The sequence below is a fragment of the Ochotona princeps genome, chromosome 6 (assembly GCF_030435755.1).
Source record: "Ochotona princeps isolate mOchPri1 chromosome 6, mOchPri1.hap1, whole genome shotgun sequence".
Taxonomy (NCBI): Eukaryota; Metazoa; Chordata; class Mammalia; order Lagomorpha; family Ochotonidae; genus Ochotona; species Ochotona princeps.
Genome location: NC_080837.1, coordinates 24,002,131 through 24,020,014, shown reverse-complemented (window position 1 = coordinate 24,020,014; position 17,884 = coordinate 24,002,131). Strand labels below are relative to the sequence as shown.

Sequence of the window (17,884 nt, the reverse complement as noted above, 5' to 3'; positions counted from 1 at the left end):
GTCTTCACTCCTTAATTTTCAGCCATACTGTCATCCTCGAGTTTTACTTTCTGGATCCTTAAGAAAAAAAAACCAAACAACAACAACGACAAAAACCCAAGTTTCTGTTTATGTAGGCAGCACATGTTGTTAACTGGGGGAGGGCCCTCATTGGACAAAGCATATGGATTTGGATCTTAACCAATGAGAGTGTGTTTTGTTCTTTCACTGTTAACACTATTAAGATCCTTTGTAATTTTTGTTCATTCTTGTTTGTCTTTGAATAGTTGATCTAGAAATTTTTGCACCCATTTTTAATTACTTTTTTGAAGATTAGTCCAATGTAAGTTACTTTGTCATTACCAAAATAAGAAATCACAATTTTTTAATTAGTGCTTTGAAAGTATGAACTAGCTGTGATACAAAATAGCTTATTTTGATATTTCTATGCATTGGTAACTTTTAAGTGTGACTGTTCTAGTCCATATCGATCTAATTTGTGAGTCTGCTTGTCTTTTTTAATATGTTTCTTAAATACATAGGTTTGAACATTGATGTTTCTTAAATCATTGAATTCAAGATGCTGTTATTCTATATAATTTGTTTATTGTCTTTTAGATATGTTTAGAACTGTGGAGAAACTATCAGAAAATTTTGTCTTATGTTTTTAATTTAAGTTCTGATAAGTGTGTTTAAGTTGAGATCTACCCACTTAACCAGTATTATGCAATACATTGTTAACTATAGGATTGTGGAGTGTGCAATTTCATCAATCAGTCTTATGTAACTGAAGCTTTTCCTCTGTTGGATAACATTTGCCAACTTACTCCGTCCCCATCTTCTATTACCTACTTGTATTCTTTTTTTTTTTTAAGATTTATTTACTTTTATTACAAAGTCAGATATACAGAGAGGAGGAGAGACAGAGAGGAAGATCTTCCGTCCAATGATTCACTCCCCAAGTGAATGCAACGGGCCGGTGCTGTGCTGATCCGAAGCCGGGAACCTGGAATCTCTTCCAGGTCTCTCACGTGGGTGCAGGGTCCCAGTGCTCTTGCCCGTCCTCGACTGCTTTCCCAGGCTTCAAGCAGGGAGCTGGATGGGAAGTGGAGCTGTCGGGATTAGAACCAGCGCCCATATGGGATCCCAGGGCACGTTCAAGGCGAGGACTTTAGCTGCTAAGCCACGCTGCCGGGCCCATACCTACTTGTATTCTATTACCTATTTATGAGTTTGGTTATTTTAGCTACCATAGAAACATGACATTATTCAATTTTGTGTCCTCTGCCGTTATCATTGTGACAACTATCTACCTTGATATAGTCTTGATTGTTGTTTTTATTTTAGGAGTATTTTATAATTTTGCCACTTACACATTTGAGTGGTAAAACAACCACCAAAATAAATAGAAATTGAAAAAGCTTTTGAAAATGGTATTTAGAGTTCATTAATGGATTCTTAATTGTTTCCTGAAACATTTTTTTGACGCAGTGTAAATTCTCTATACTTTTCTTCAGTCAAGTTTTGACCTGGGACACATCCACGAAGTTAATTTTTGTTGTCATGATTTTGGGTTTCTCTGCTTTAGCCTGACGTATAAATGGAGTCTGTCTTTATATTTTGGTTCTCTGATGCAGCATGTTTTTAAAAATATTTGTTTCTTTGACAGGAAGAATTTTATATCCTCCTCCACTGATTCTCTACCCAAAAGGCCACAGTGGTTAGGGCTTGCAGGCTAAAGCAAAGAGCCTGACATTCTCATCTTGTCTCCTGCGTTGGTAGCTTGAAGGAACCCAAGTGCTTTTGCCACCTTCTGTTCCTTTTCAAGGCGCATCGGCAGAGAGCTGAACATAAAGCAGAGCCAACAGAGACTCAAACCAGTGCTCTCGTACAGGGTGCCAGTGTAACAGAGATTTAACATACTTTGCCACAGCTCTGGTTCTAGAATAGTATTTTTGAGGTTTCTTCTTGTTATTAGATATATTTCTAGTACATTTGTTTATATTACTGAATAGTATTGTGTTAAATGAGAATATTTTAGACTAATAATTTTCTGAATTGAAAATTTTCTTACACAGTGATCACTTTCCTTGCTAATTTTAAACAGCTTCAGGAATAGTATGGATACTGAAATAACATTCTGATATTAAGAGAACTGTTTATAAGCAGTAGATACTTAATTGAAGTTAAATTCAATTTTCAAAAACATTTCAGAGGCTGGCATTGTTATGAAGCTGCCACCTGCAATGCTGCCACCCTGTATGGGTGCTGGATAATGTCTGTGCTGCATTGTTTCCCATTCAGCTTCCTGCTACAGGCTTGAAAACTTGCCAAAGGTGGCTGATGTGTTTGCACCACTGCCACCTACTTGAGACACCCTGATGAAGCTCCTGGCTTCCAGTCTATCCAGCAGTGTCCTTTTGGGTTTTCCCAGAGCTGAACCATCTGATGAAAGGTCTCTCTTCCCTCTGCCTTCCTTCCCCTCCCTTCTCCCCTCTCTTTTTCTTTCTTCCTTTTTCCCCTCTCTTCCTCTCCTTCCCTTTCTCTGTAATTCTGACTTTGAAAATATGTAATACATCTTTAAAAAATTTTTAAACACTTGTCAGGTGATATTGAAAATTAGACATCTGATCTTGGCAGTTTTTCTTTGCTTGTAGAGTAAGTATGCCTTCCTTTTCTCTCTCTGCCTTCCCCTCTCTATTTTTAATTCTGACTTTCAAATACACATTAAGATTTTTTCGATACTAATTGTATAATATTGAAATTTAGACACCTTAGCCTGGCAGTTATTTTTGTTTGTTTTTAGAGTAAATGTGCATGAGTGTTTTTGTCTATTTGAGCACAGTACTAATGTCAAGTGAGTGGCTTCTTATTATTATTCTTATTATTCTTACTATGGTTCTCTTTGTCTTGTTCATCAGCTGTATGCGTTATGAAGGCTGTCTTCTCAAATGTCAGGGAGAGTGGACAGAATCAGACCAAGTTAATAAGTTGATAAGTGAAAAGCTTTAGCTGCTACTGCAAAAAACTGCATTTGCACTAAGTAGCTTTTTTTTCCCCCATTAAATTTTTTCTTTGTATTCTGAAGTGTTGATGATATAGAATAGGAGCTAAAAATGGTCTTTGCTCTGAATGAACTTGAGTCCACATGCTAGATGTCATTCACATAAGAAACAACAGAACACCTTTACTGTGTGTTGTAAGTATAATATCAAGTGTGAGGAAATCCTACCAATGGTTAGAGAATCTAGGCAACTTATACTTAGGAGAGGGAATTTAAAGCGTTCACTATGGGGCCGGCATTGTGGTAAAGCAGGTAAAGCTGTGCCGGCATGCCCTGTGGCTGCCATTGCTTGCTGTTCCACTTCTCATCCAGTTCGTGGCATGTGCTAGCGAAAGCAACAAAGGTTGGCCTAAGCGCTTGGGTCCCTGCACCCACATGGGAGACCCGGAAGAAGCTTTGGAGTGAATTGTCAAAAGTTTTAAACAGAGAGAACAGAAACGGCAGTTTTGACAGTAAACATGTAGAATGGATGAGTGAATATTCTGTTTTAGGTTGAAGAATCCAAGGTTTATTCTCTTGGCAATGGAGAAATGCTTACTTTTAGAATCTGGTGATGTGCTTTTTTTTTTTTTTAAAGATTTATTTATTTTTATTACAAAGTCAGATATACAGAGAGGAGGAGAGACAGAGAGGAAGATCTTCCGTCCGATGATTCACTCTCCAAGTGAGCCGCAACGGCCGGTGCTGTGCTGATCCAAAGCCAGGAACCTGGAACCTCTTCCAGGTCTCCCACGCGGGTGCAGGGTCCCAGTGCTCTTGCCCGTCCTCGACTGCTTTCCCAGGCCACAAGCAGGGAGCTGGATGGGAAGTGGAGCTGCCGGGATTAGAACCGGCGCCCATATGGGATCTCGGGGTGTTCAAAGCGAGGACTTTAGCTGCTAGGCCATGCCGCCGGGCCCTGGTGATGTGCTTTTAAGAAATGTTTTAGGTTACAGTGGCAGGACATTACAGGCAGATGAATTATGAAATTGTGTTTTAGGAAGAATAAGGGAGACTGTAGCACAAATATCTACATAGGTCCATTATGAAAGCCCAGAATAGAAAGGTGGCTTAGAAGACATTATGATCAATATTAGAACTCGTAATAATTAAAGACAGTTCTAAGTATAAGATAAGGCATGGAGAAAGGGATGAAGATTATATATATAAAGAATTTGGGCTTAGGTATGATAGTTTTGAAACAATGGCAAGGGATCCAAACGAAAGCTTTTAACAGGACTTGGAAATTCACAGCCCGAAATACATAGCCGATTTAAGTCTGGGAATGTGCCGATTTAAGTCTGGGAATGGAAATCACCATTCAAAGAGAATAGAATCATAAAAATAAATGAGCAGTTCAAGAGGTAGAACAAAGTTAGAACGTAAGACAAAGAATGTGTACTTTCAGATTTATTTCAGATGCAATGTGAAGAAGTGATAGGGGATGGAATGAATGCCCTAGGGTTGTATGAGCAAGTCCTGTAGAGGCAAGTCCTGGAGGGTCAAGGTAACAGATTCAGATACTGCAGACTAAAGTGGGCAAGTACACAGTTTGTCACTTGATTTTGTAAATAAAATGTATTTTAACACATCTACTATAGGTTGTTTGCCTATCACTTATTGCTGCCTCTGTATAAAACCAGTAGAATTCAGTAGTTGCCATTCAGTGTAATTAGCCCTCAGCTGGCTAGAGCTGCCTGGCCATTTACTGGGAAAGTTTGCTGATCTTTCCTCCAGAGACCTAAAAAAGTGAAGATCAAGAGAGCAGCCATTACGTTGTGTGGTTAGTTTGCCTTTGATAACCTGAAGGACTTCAGTTTTACTCTTGAGCAAACGTTTGTTGAGATCCTGATGTGCTCCTGGGCCTATGGTTTTGCTGGAGTGATCAAAGAAAAGGTTTGATAGTGAGAGGTTCATGGGGTCAGTTGATGGGAAGATGTGAATTTTCTAAGTATTGAAATAAATGAGTAAGAATTGTAAAGGTATTTTAGGAAGAGTTTTTTTTTTTAAATATAGGAAAAAAGAAGCAAGGGAATTTTTGCAGAATTCTTCTGAGAGGCAGTATGTTGCCATTATAGGAATTAATGGGCTAAGACTTGAATGCAGGGAGTACACAGGCCTCATTACAGGAAATGAATAGAATTGTTTGTGGAATTAAGTTAAGAATAGTAATTGCTCACACAGCTGTTTTTAAATAGCAAATTGTGTTAGGTAATCAGCAAAATTTCACTGAAATGTACTTGATAGTTATGCAGAAACTGCTTTATTGGTACTGACTTATGATCCTAATGGGCAATATAAAAAACAAACTAAAAACCTTTGTGTGCAATTTTCACATTGGTATTGTATTGTGTTTTTTGTTTGCTTAATCTGTAAGTGCAACTGCAATGCTTTCATCTTCCTTTTGTAACCACCCAACCCAAATATAATTGTCTTATTCAAGAGAAACAGCAGCATGAATTTTATGAGCTCAAGAGCAATGAGGTGTGTTTTCAGTTAAAGGAATATTTGATTGCTGCTCTGTTTCTCTCTCCTTTTACACAAAAATGAAATGTTTCATGGCTTAATTTAGGTCCACTAAATTGTTTTGTTTGTTTTATCTACATGTTGTTTGATCTTATCTCAGTTCCTTTTTGTGAATTTGGAATTTTTTTTACTACTTTTTAAAAATTTATTATCAGTGTTTTAGCAAGGACTCTTGCTAGTGGGATTTTGTTTTAGTAGACTGCAGATGTGTATAGATCTGTATATGGATATTCGATATCAGTATTTGCAGTTAAAATTGTCCCATTGAGATAAGATACAGAAACATTTTGACCCTAAAGATGGGCTTACCACATTCTTCTATGCAGTAGTTGAAGAATGTATTGCATCTGAACATATTGTGAATCGTATGGGAACATTTTTTTCTGATTCAGGTGTCTGTGTATTCAGTGATGGTGAAAGGCATCTTCATACATTGAATCTGCTGTTCTTTCCTTTCTCCTGATGCAGATTTCCCTCTAGTAACATTTCTTTCAACTTTGAGAAATTTACTATTTCTTAAATCTAAATTTTGTTGATAATTTTTCATTTTTAATTTACTTGAAAATGTCATTGTATCACCTTCATTATTGAAGAATTTTTGTGAGGCATACAACTTTAGTTGATAGTATTCTGCCCTCCACTGTAAGCCCTTTGAGACTGTTTTTCATATCTGCTGGAATCATAGTTTCTGAGGACAAGTTTGAAGTAATTAGAATTGTGATTTTCTTTATGTAGCATGTCTTTGGAAATTTTCAAGGCATCTTGCATTCCTTTTTTATTGTCAGCAGATTGACTGATATATACAATTCTTGTGTGTGTTTTCCCATATTCACTCTGTTTGGCTTCACTGGGTAGAGTCTTGACCTCCCTTAGGTCTCAAGGCCCTGTTTGTTTTCTTACACTCTGTTTTCCTCTTGTATCACAATTAACACTGCCAGGATAAATGCTTTGTCAGACACACATGTTAGATTAAATCATATTTACTTCTCAAATGTGAACTTTTGCTACTTTAAAAAAATAGAAACAATAATTCACTAAAAATAAGTTTTTCATTTTATTTCTATTATGTTTAAAAAAATGTGGGCATCACATTCTTTTGGGAAGTCTCAGCCTACATTTCAGCTTTACTACTTACTACATACTTTTTTGTTAAGTAAATTCAGAGTTCCATTCTCATCAAGATATTGATCAGTCCTCAAACATGTCAAAAGTTGTCACACATTCATATTCTACTTCTATTATTTCCTAGCCCTATTCATCTTTTCTTCTAACGAACTTCTAATTATGAATTTAGCTAAGAATAAAAGTCCTGTCCTCTGTGAGCTGTTCTTTAATAACAGTCTAAATTAATTACAGTTCTCCAAAAATTAACTTGCACTTACTTTGAAGACTGATGATAGCTTTCAAGTATATTCTGTCATTAGAACTATACCAGGGAACATACCTTTATCTGTGTATTGTCCTACACTTAGTAGAAGTGTGGTATTCTGTTTTCAGATGTCTCTTAACCATTCACATGGTTAATAACATGTGAAAGCATTGGACTCATAAGATAGTCTCCCAGGCACATTGGTTGGGAGCTGGATGGGAGGCAGAGCAGCCAAGACTTGAACTGATGTTCCTGTAGAATGAAGGCAGCTTTACCTTTTTCTGTTATATGCTGACACTGAAGACTTGGAATGGAGCAGCTTTACTTGTAAACCTTTGTTCCAAACAAAGGCAAGAAAGGTTGTGATTGAACTTTAAAGATCACTACAGGAAATGGGAAATGATTTTTTTCTGATCTTTGATCAGGCTCACTTTTTTTTTTAGATGGAAATTTGTTTGACAATTTACAGGATTTTCAATAGTTTGTAAGTTAAAAAAATTAAAAATTTTAAGCATTATTAAACAATGTTGCATTTTTATTCAATTTTAACATTTCCTTTTGTTTTTGTTAACGTAGAGTAATGATAAAGAATGTTACTGTGTTCTGATTGATCTGTTACACAATGAATTTCTGGAAAAATACATTGCAGTATTTCATCAGTATCTAAAATCTGACACATTTAATGAAAAATATTGGTGTTTTTTATATGTATAATAACTTAAAATTGATTGAAACCTTTGAGTCGTATCTAAAGGAATATCATTATACTACAAATAAAAATGAATACAGAAGCTATTGAAGATAGCTTTGGTTATCTAATGTAGCTGCTTCCGATATAATTTCTTTGATAAACTCATTGATTGAATCCCCCATAGCAGATGGCACTCCTGCAAAGACTATTATCTTTCACTTGCTTATGACTGTACTGAGACTTGATATTTTTGGCATATGTCTTTACTTTCTACAATGGAAAACTTCATTTCATTGCTGCTAAAAGCTGAAGAGGGGTGTTAAAGGAAAAGGTATATCTGCATCCCGCTACACTTTGCCTCCCAACTTTGTACTCACTGTTTGCCAAAGAATGTGGCTACTTTTGTTTGTATGTTTGTTTTTATTGCCTTTACTTCTTAGAAGTCCTAATATTTTTTATTCTGTCTTTTCCTTTATTCCTTTTATTATTATCTCAGTTCCTTTCCACTGTTACCTGAATTTTTTTCTTCTATTCCAGCCTCACTTTTTCCTTTACCTTAGTTCCAATAGCAGGGTCCTTCAATAATAGGTGGTAGATGTTAGAGTCGTGGCAAGTGAGAGGAGACAAACTGATCTTCCTGTCAGCATCTTTGCTCTGCCAGCTTTGGGTTCAGCTGGATAGGCTGCCTTCTGCACAGCTCACATCCTGATGGGTGTGGTTCAGTTCCTGGGTTCTTCACTTCCCATACAATTCCCTGCTAATATGCCTGGGAAAGACCAGAAAAAGCTCCTGGCTCTTTACTTTCACCTAACCTAACCCTGGCCTTTTCAGACATTTGGGGAGTAGACCAGAAGATGGAAGATATGCATTGTTTCTCTGTGTTTCTCTGTAACTCTACCTTTCAAGTAATAGATTTATTTATTATTATTATTATCAAATAAAATTTACTTATTTGAAAGGCAGAATTGCGAGAGAAAGAGATCTCTTCCATTCACTTGTATTGCTGCTCAAATGGCCAAAAAGGCCAGGAATGGGCCCATCTGAAGCCCCGAACCAGCGTTTCTTCAGGATCTCTCACATTGATGGCAGGGTCCCAGATGCTTGGGCTGTGTTCTGCTGCTTTTCCAGGCACGTTTTCAGGGAACTGAATCAGAACTAGAATAACCAATACTGCACCAGGTGGCTTCTCTCCCTGTGCTGATACCAGGCCTTAGGAACTTTGTTCCTGATTCTTTCCTTTTAGCTCCAGGCACATGGTGTGGAGCCTTATCCAAATCTTAAATTGATGCCTTATGACTCAGTAGTATCCTTGTGGCTGGGGGCGTTGCCTTGAATGCGCAGGGATCCCATATGGGAGGCAGTTCTAATCCTGGCAGCCCTGCTTTCCATTCAGCTCCCTGCTTGTGGCCTGCACAAGCCATGGGACCCTGCACCCATGTGGGAGACTTGGAAGAAGCTCCAGGCTCCAGGGTTCGGATTGGCACAGCTCCGGTCTTTGTGGTCACTTGGGGACGGAAGATCTTTCATTCTGTCTCTCCTTCACTCTGTATATCTGGCTTTCCAATTTAAAAAAATCTTTTTTAAAAAAGTCACTTTCTTAATTACTTTTTAAGTTTTTGTAGTGAGTAATCTGTGAGATAATTTTTTTTTCATTGACTCCAGAGAGTACTGTCTATCAAAAACAAATGGTATTGGCAGTGGACAGAAGCAGATAGATTAAAATACGAATTCTTCATGGAAAAGAGAGTACCACCTATTGGATGTGGCCAAGAAATTTACCTGGTCCTCTTGAGAGTCTTACTGAAAAATACAGTTACTTGAGAAATACTTGAAAAATATTTCCAATGTAGGCACTGGAAGTGACTTTTCTATGTACTAAATGTTTGCTATTATTCACCTACCAAAGTTTTACGAACAGAAATCACTAATGCTATAATTTGAGTCATAAGGCATCAATTTAAGATTGAAAGATTGAAAAATACTTACTTGAAAAATACAATTTCACCTTTTACTTATTTCTCATTAAGATCTCAGACTGTTAGGTAACTGTGTATATATAGTAACTTGCTACTTTTAGTTTCTTTTCCTATTAAGTTTTCACTAAAAAGAGGAAAATTGCTTTCATTAAATGTAAAAACCATTGTTTTGGGTATAAAGTCTAATATTTAATGCTATTTCTTTGCTGGAAAGAATTATATAAACATAACCTGTGCTTTAATATGGGACACACAAAGCATAAGTATAAATTGGATTCAATTTAATTGGTCCCATTCAGAAAAGCAAGTACTAAGGGATGCTATATATAAAAGATCCAAAAAGGTAAAGATTGTTCAAAGCTTTAATATTAGTTAAATTAATAATTGCTTCTTTTTAATCTTGTTCAATGGAAATAAAATACATACTGGAAACTCAAATAAGACTGAAAGTATTTTTGCCATTTGATTATTGGCAGATTTTCCATTTCATCTACCATCTTCCTCTTTGAATCGGAACCTAGCTTCTCTAAAATTATTTACTCAACATGCATATGCTAGTAGCAGGGATGAGAGAAAATATATGGGGAATCATAATTCCAACATATCTCCACAGGCAAGTTTTCCCCATTAGCCTTCTGTATATTGCAGCTGTTTTGATTTCTTATGAATAGTTTCTCAGGTTGACTGATTTGTATAGTGTCTGTATTGATTAGTTTATCTTCTGGGTGTGGTGCCTTGTTTTTATGTCTGAAACGGAGTTTGTTATCCCTGTCCTACTTCTGTTTGCAGCACCATTGTCTTCAGCAGAAAGGAATCTTTGATGCTGAACGATGACGCTTGACTTTGTCAGTGCCAGCCACGACCTTTTACTCAGTCTGTATGTGGGAACAATAAAAGTTGGCAGCCCTGAGTAGAAAGCCTAACTAGACTGTTGTTCTTTGATAGCATCCTTTGAATCTCTCAGTGAATTCCATCATTAGTTGTATCTAGTACTGTTAGCTGCTCCTTAGGTCATGTAGTTACCAAATTTTTTTTTTTACATTAAAAAAGTTGTTTTCTCTGTTTTACAGTTTTGTAGGTATAGGGTTTCCTCTCTTTCTCTCCCTTTTCCCCCCCTTTTCCCCTTCCCATTGTCTGCATTGTTTTACAGTAATATAGTTCTTAAGCTGTTGTTTTGACTCCAGTGTTCTGTTCTTTATTTGTCTCATGGCATCGTATATGTAAATAGTGGTAGGGAATCTAGTATTTTGTTGTCCAAGTATATGTAACAGTTTTATTCAGAGCCTACTTTAAATCAGGGGTAGAGATGCATACTGCAGTTTTTCTTTGATTCCTGGTACTCTGGTTTCTGTTCTGTTATTGTTTGTGAGATTACAAGTGTATACTTGCTTACCTTTTTATCTTTTCATTTTGTATATTGGATGAAAGTTGTCTCATATCAGAGCAAACATATGATAGTTGCCCTTTTAAGATTGGCTTATTTTACTGAGCATTATGGTCTCTAGTTAGGACTGCTTTGCTGTAAATGGTAGTGGCTGAGTAGTATCTGTACTTGGCAAATTTTTGAATTAATCTTTTCTTTGTCATTTTATGTATGGAACTAAAGTCATCTAGTGAAAATGGAGTGTATAGGTTTGCACAGTTGTATGACTCCTGTAAATTTTATTTGAGCTATTACCTGTAGCAACCATTAATTTTTCTATTTTCTTTTACAGATGTGTTTAAAATAACAAAGCAACCTTATATATATTAGTCATTTGACATGAAAAGTTTTGGTTATTAAGAAAGTAGATTGTGGTCTGATTGCTTTCATTAGGACAGAAATCTTTAAAATGAGTTTCTGTTATTAAAATTGATTGTATAAGTTAATATTTCATAATTATTTAGTTTTATATTTACATATTATTGGACCTTATAGTTTTTTTTTATTAATTATTTTGCATTATGTGGCAGTTTCATAGGCTCTGAGAATCCTCCCACCCCTCCCCCTACCCTCCCCCCTGGTGGATTCCTCCACCTTGATGCAGTATTACAGTTCAAATTCAATCAAGATTCTTTCCTTGCAAACATATACCAAGCATAGAGTCCAGCTACTTATTGTCCAGATGAGTTGAACAGTTTCTTGGGGAGACCATTTCTGGTCTGAAGTTAGAGCTGGTAGAATATCATCCCTTAATTGAGTTAGAGCTGGTAGAATATCATCCCTTAATTGAGTCCCAATATAACATCAACAGCCATTTGCAATATTATGGAATTGACATGGTTTTGAGTAACCAGTATGTTTAAAAAAAAAAAAAAAAAGCAAGTCCTAACCACAACCTATGATTAGCTCATTGACATTTCAATTTTAGTTTATATTCAGGATCGGCTGCTATATACCTTAAAATGGCTATAAGGTACCATTCAGCTGTCTCGTGTCTATTTCATTTTAGTATTTAGCCATTTGTTGTGTTGAAGTATAATTTTGCTGATCTTGGCAGATTTTAGGATAATCTAGACTGGCTTGTAATTCTCACAAGATATTTGTCGACATTTAAGGTGCAGAACATTTTTTTTTGGGGGGGGGTGCAGGAAAATCCTCAACACCATGGTGAGGAGTGACTAATCTTCGTGTCCCACCCAGCGAGGCATGAGCCAATCCATGCCAGCTCTTTCCTGTCAGATTTCAAGCTCTACTTTCTGTTGTTTGTCTATTTATTTTAGGTTTTTTTTAGTTTGTATGATTGTTTGTTTGCTGTGAGGGGTTTTCAAAGCGATCCCGATGGTCATTGCGAGGGAGGGTGGGGGTCCAGAGGTGGAGCCAGGCTCTCGGACCAGAGAAAGCTCTCCTCCCTGGTCCCGAAGGACATTTATTGTTCTTCTGTTTCTGTGGACCGCTCAGGGCTTCTGGTTGTCTTTCCGATGAGACCTTATGGTTTAATGATAGTCTTTTGTTTTGGATTGAGTCTCATAGGCATCTTGTATTACTCTGTGATGGTCATTGCAAAGAAAATGCTTGATAAATAAGCTCATAAATAACTAGTGCTGCTGCAGAGGTGGCAATAAAGTATGTTTTTGTACATAACTCTGTGTAAGTTGTAGGATTGCCTATTGTAGCCATTTTGGGTAGGGAATCACTAGATGGAAGATCTCCCTTTTGTATCCCGTCTTTCTCTCTGTCACTGTGTATTTCAAACAAATAAACAAACAGATTAATCTCCTTTTTTGAAAAAAATGTGAGGATGGTTCCAGTGTTGTAGTGCCATGGGTTAAGCCATTGCCTGCAATGCCAACATCCCGTATATCTACAACTGTTCCATGTGTTGTCCAGTCCCCTGTTAGTGACTGGGAAAGCAGCAGAGGATGGCCAGTGTACTTGGGCGTCTGTATCTGTCTAGAAGACCAGGATGGTGTTCAGGCTCCCAATTTGACCCTTGGATCAGCTCTGGTGTTAAACCATTTGTGGAGTAAACCAACGGATGGAAGATCAGTCGGTTTCTGTGTGTCTGTTTCTCTTAAACTCCACCTTTTGAACAAAATAAATAAATCTCTCTGTGTGTATGTATGTATGCATGTATGTATTTTTAAGAAAAAAGCTTTGGGGATTAGGGAATTAGTGCAAGTCACTGGAAAGGCTGTGGTATTTAATTTCTTGATTAATGTTTCATTTATTATTAAAAATGGTGTTTTCAACTCAAATCATAAAGAATTTCCAAGGATATTATCATAGAGGTTCAGATCTTGACAGCGTTCTACTGGAACACCTACCCTTTTTCCATGTAACAACTGAGACAAGGAAGTCTGTCACTTTTGTTTCATCTTACAAAGAAACTGAGAAGGATGCTGGAAAGGTCTGTTCTAGGAGTCAGGGATGAAAGACCCTGAAGTCTTCAGAGTAGGAAAGGCACAATTGGCTGGATTGATAAGGAAGTGAAAATATAACAGCTCAGCCTTCAAAAGATGAACTAGTACATTAAACTATTCTGTTAATAGTTAATGATTCTTTCTCATTTGAGTTTCCTTTGCAACTTTCATTAAAGTGGAACTACTCATTTAGAATTAGACTATGTATAATTCTAGAGGCTGCTGAAGTATTACCCACAAAATTACTAGAGTAAGTTGTGTTATTTTGTTTAGTTTTGATAGAACTAATGTTGAGTTGGTAATTGATGCCTTTTCTGAAGAAAAGACTCTGATAGAAGCCAGTTTGACTATGTTGAATAGTAGTTGGGCCTTGTTTTCTAAAGGTTAAGAGCTATATTTGTAATATTTTTAGTTTTTAAAGATTAGAAATCTTCCATCTGCTGGTTCACTCCCCCAAATGGCCACAATGACCAGAGCTGAGCGGTTCTAGTAACTTCTGAGTGTCACATATATGCAAGCCCAAGGTCTTAGATCACCCTCCATTGCTTTCCCAGGCCATAAGTAGTGATCTGAATGGGCAGTGGAACAGCTTGTTCTAGTATTGGCATCCATATAGGATGCTGGCACTGCAGATGAAGAATTAGCTGGCTCCAAGTCACAGTGCCGGCCCCTATGTTCGTATTTTCATGCGTGTATTACCAGAGAAGATTTGGAGGTTCCTAAACTTATAATTGATGGGGGATAAGATAAAAAAAGATAATCCTCGGGCCCGGCAGCGTGGCTTAGCAGCTAAATGCCCGGGATCCCCTATGGGCACCGGTTCTAATCCCGGCAGCTCCACTTCGCATTCAGCTCCCTGCTTGTGGCCTGGGAAAGCAGTCGAGGATGGCCCAATGCATTGGGACCCTGCACCCACATGAGAGACCTGGAAGAGGTTCCAGGTTCCCGGCTTCGGATCGGCACAGCACCAGCCGTTGCGGCTGACTTGGGGAGTGAATCATTGGATGGAAGATCTTCCTCTCTGTCTCTCCTCCTCTCTGTATATCTAACTTTGTAATAAAAGTAAATAAATCTTTAAAAAAAAAAAAGATAATCCTCAGGGTATCCTATTTTTAGTCTCCAAAGAAATATTTTGATTCAAAATTCCCATAGTGTATATAGATCATTTTATCGGAATTAATGAAACAGTACCGAAGATAATCTGAATAACTTATTTTCCACAAGTTTCTCTGACCAGGGTTGATATTTACCAGGTTCATTCAAAAGAAGATACTAATTGCTGAATTGTACTCTTACTGTGTACCATACTTACAAAATTTACCAACTTACCCTTTTAGATTTACATCTCCTATACTTTTCTCTCTTTAGGTATGGATGAACGTGGAGGTACAACATCTTGGGGAACAGGTGGTCAGCCAAGTCCCTCCTATGAGTCATCCAGAGTAAGTTCATTTATCAACTCTTGGTTAAAGCTGTAAAGATAATGTAGAAGGATAAGTAATTTCATATGCGAACTATTTTTAAAATTAGGTAATTTGCATGAAAATAGAACACTCAGCACATGGTCAGTAAATTTAATTCCTGAAATGAACTGTCATAGTTTGGGAATTGGGATTCATTGTAATTCCTGCACTTATGTAGATTTTCTTGGTGTTTTTCTGTAATTGGACTTCCTGCAAAGGTCTTTTCGAAAGTTCTAACACTTGGAATGCTTCACAGGGTGCTATTCGTTTGTACAGTCGGTTTTCTTTGTATGTTTGTTTTTCAAGATGTTGGTGGTTTTCAAAACACTGATTCTGAATTACCTCTCGCTCATTCTTATTCCAGCAGTTATTAGCCATTTATATCATGAACAGTATAGTCACTTTGTCTTGTCTTGGAAACATATCAAAAGAGACATAACAGTTGGCATTTCTTATTCGACAATTATGCAAAAACAAGACCAACCTGAAGTTCTGAACCCTGAAAGCTTAAAAGGGCCTTTGGTGGGGACTGGGGGTCTTTTAAAAAGTGGGAGTGGAAGATAGAAAATGAGATCAAAGCATCCAGTGAAATTAAACACTTTAAAAAAAAATCCTCAAAACCAGAGTTTTCAAAAGTTGGCTGTAGCCTATGTTTAATTTAGCTAAAATATTTTCAGAAGAACGGGATACTAATGTGAAACACAGAAGGCTGTATAGACTCTTAAACCTCAGTTATGTATTTTTCTTTTGGTAATCAGTGCCTAGGAAAGCTACAGTACAGTGGAGGGTTTTTTCTTTTCTTTTTTTTTTTTTTAAGATTTATTTTATTTTTATTGGAAAGTCAGATATACAGAGAAGAAGATCTTCCATCTGATAATTCACTCCCCAAGGGACCGCTATGGCTGTAGCTGCACCAATCAGTAGCCAGGAACCGGGAGCCTCTTCTGTGTCTATGCAGGTGCAGGGAACCAAAGCTTTGGGTCTTCCTCAACTGCTTTCCCGGGCCACAGGCAGGGAGCTGGGCCACTGGGACATGAACTGGCGCCTATATGGGATCACAGCGCATGTAAAAAGTGAAGACTTTTGCCACTAGGCTACTATGCTGGGCCCTACATTCTCGTTCAAAAGAGCCCAATTCTGGGTGTCTAAAGACTTGTTTTTTTCTCAGCTTTCCAAGGAGCTAGAGTTGAATATTGAATATGTTATTTTGATCTAGTTGATACCCAAATTTGCATCAACTATAAAGTTTCTGATTCTTGGAATAATATTGTAAAAAGGAGAGAAAGATTTCCTTACATTTAAGTAGCAACTCTATGTAGTGTACTTGCTATTAATTTTTGATTATTTTTCTTTAAAGGCATGAATTATAAATAGCATGTTGTTTTTCCACATGCATTTGGTGATATTTTCTGTGCCGTTTATTTACTTCCCTTTCCAAATTACCGGTTTTTCCATGAGGGTACAATGTAGGATTTAGGAGAATCCTACATTAGGAGAAAATAGCATAATAGCATATCCAAAATGTGTATGTGATCCATGAGCCGAAAGTTGAAGTTTGTCTTCAGAGATGGAATCCAAACCAAATCTTGCTTTTTCATTTTGGTGCTTGGTCTGTAGTTAGTTTAAATGTGTAATGCTGCTTATTAATCTTACTTTATTATTTTAAGGGTGTGTTGTATGTAATGAGAAGTAAAATTGGTTCAGTAGTAGACTAGTTTTCTATAAAAAAAAAAAAAAAAACCAAATTGGTCTCTGGATACTTCCAGCCTTTCATTGCACCACATAAAATTCCTACCTGTCTGTTGAGCAGTCAGATTGGTGACTCAGTGGTACTTTTATTTATCTTTGTTCCTATTGATACAGCTTTTCTTTCCTTCTATCCTGTTTATACTCTAACTATGCAAGTGCAAGGGCTTAGTGAGCCAGTTAAATTTTTTTCTTTTCTGTTATTCTTAACAAAAATTTGGATCCTGTTTCAAACTATTTCTCTACTTTTCTGCACAGGCTGACATTTTTGGTTATCTTTGAGACTGCACTCAGCACTCATATTTATAGAAGGTTAACAGCCTCTAGGGTTTCAGGTATATGCCTTTAACATTTAGCCATATTTTTCCACAAACATGTGGTTAAAATTTTGTTAACTCAGTTGCAGTTCTTATATTTACGAATAAGTATTAGTGTTAGCTAAAACCGCTGATTTGACATGTTACTAGTGAAATAATGAAGTCAACTTAAATTGTAACTGCTTTTATCAAAATCATGTGAATGAAATTTCTTTACACTTGTCTTATATATTATCTGTCACCGCAAGTTGTACTATATTCAATAATATTGAGTGAAAATTTTTTTGTGTGTTTTTCAAAAATTTGAAAATGTTTAGTCATACAAAAAAGGCTTTGGAAAACTTACAAAATGAGAAGTTTGGTGCAATTAGATACCAGTTTGTTATGTACTTGGTATAATCTATCAATTGCTGTTCTCTCTTCTTTTCCCCACTCAAACCATAACGGAGAAAGAATAATTTGCATAGTTACAAGAACCATTTTTAGGACATGAATTCTGTTAATGCTCTGAATTACTGTGTGTATTATTGCACAGAGGTGGCTACATAGAGTCATACAGGTTGAAATCACATGTTTAGGCTACTAGCGTTGTGATGTAACAGGTAAAGCTGTCGTCTAGCATACTGGCTTTCATGTCCTGGGTGTTCCATTTCCAATCCACCACCCTGTCAGTGGCCTGCGGAAAAAACAGCGAAAAGGTGGTTCAAGTGTGTGGACACCTACCACCCTGTGAGAGAGTCATATGAAGCTCCTACCTCTGGCCTCGCACAGTCTTGACTATAGACCACTCGGCAATGAACCAGAGGATGGAAGATCTCTCTGTCTCCTTCTCCCTCTTCTCCATCTGTAACTCAAATAAAGATATCTTTGAAGTTATTTACAACTTATCAAGGTAAATACTTAAGTACATGATTTGTTTATTGATCCTAAT

General features: G+C 37.0%; 1 protein-coding gene across 9 annotated transcripts in view; it reads left to right on the top strand.

Moving 5' to 3' along the window:
* The window catches only part of TCF12 (transcription factor 12), a 336,770-nt gene that overhangs the window by 118,044 nt on the left and 200,842 nt on the right, over positions 1–17,884 (top strand). For all 9 annotated transcript variants that reach the window (XM_036495661.2, XM_058665794.1, XM_004578054.4 and 6 more), the window contains one exon: positions 14,796–14,869. In XM_036495661.2, coding sequence (XP_036351554.1) covers positions 14,796–14,869 — 74 coding nt within the window. The remainder of the gene's footprint in view (positions 1–14,795; positions 14,870–17,884) is intronic.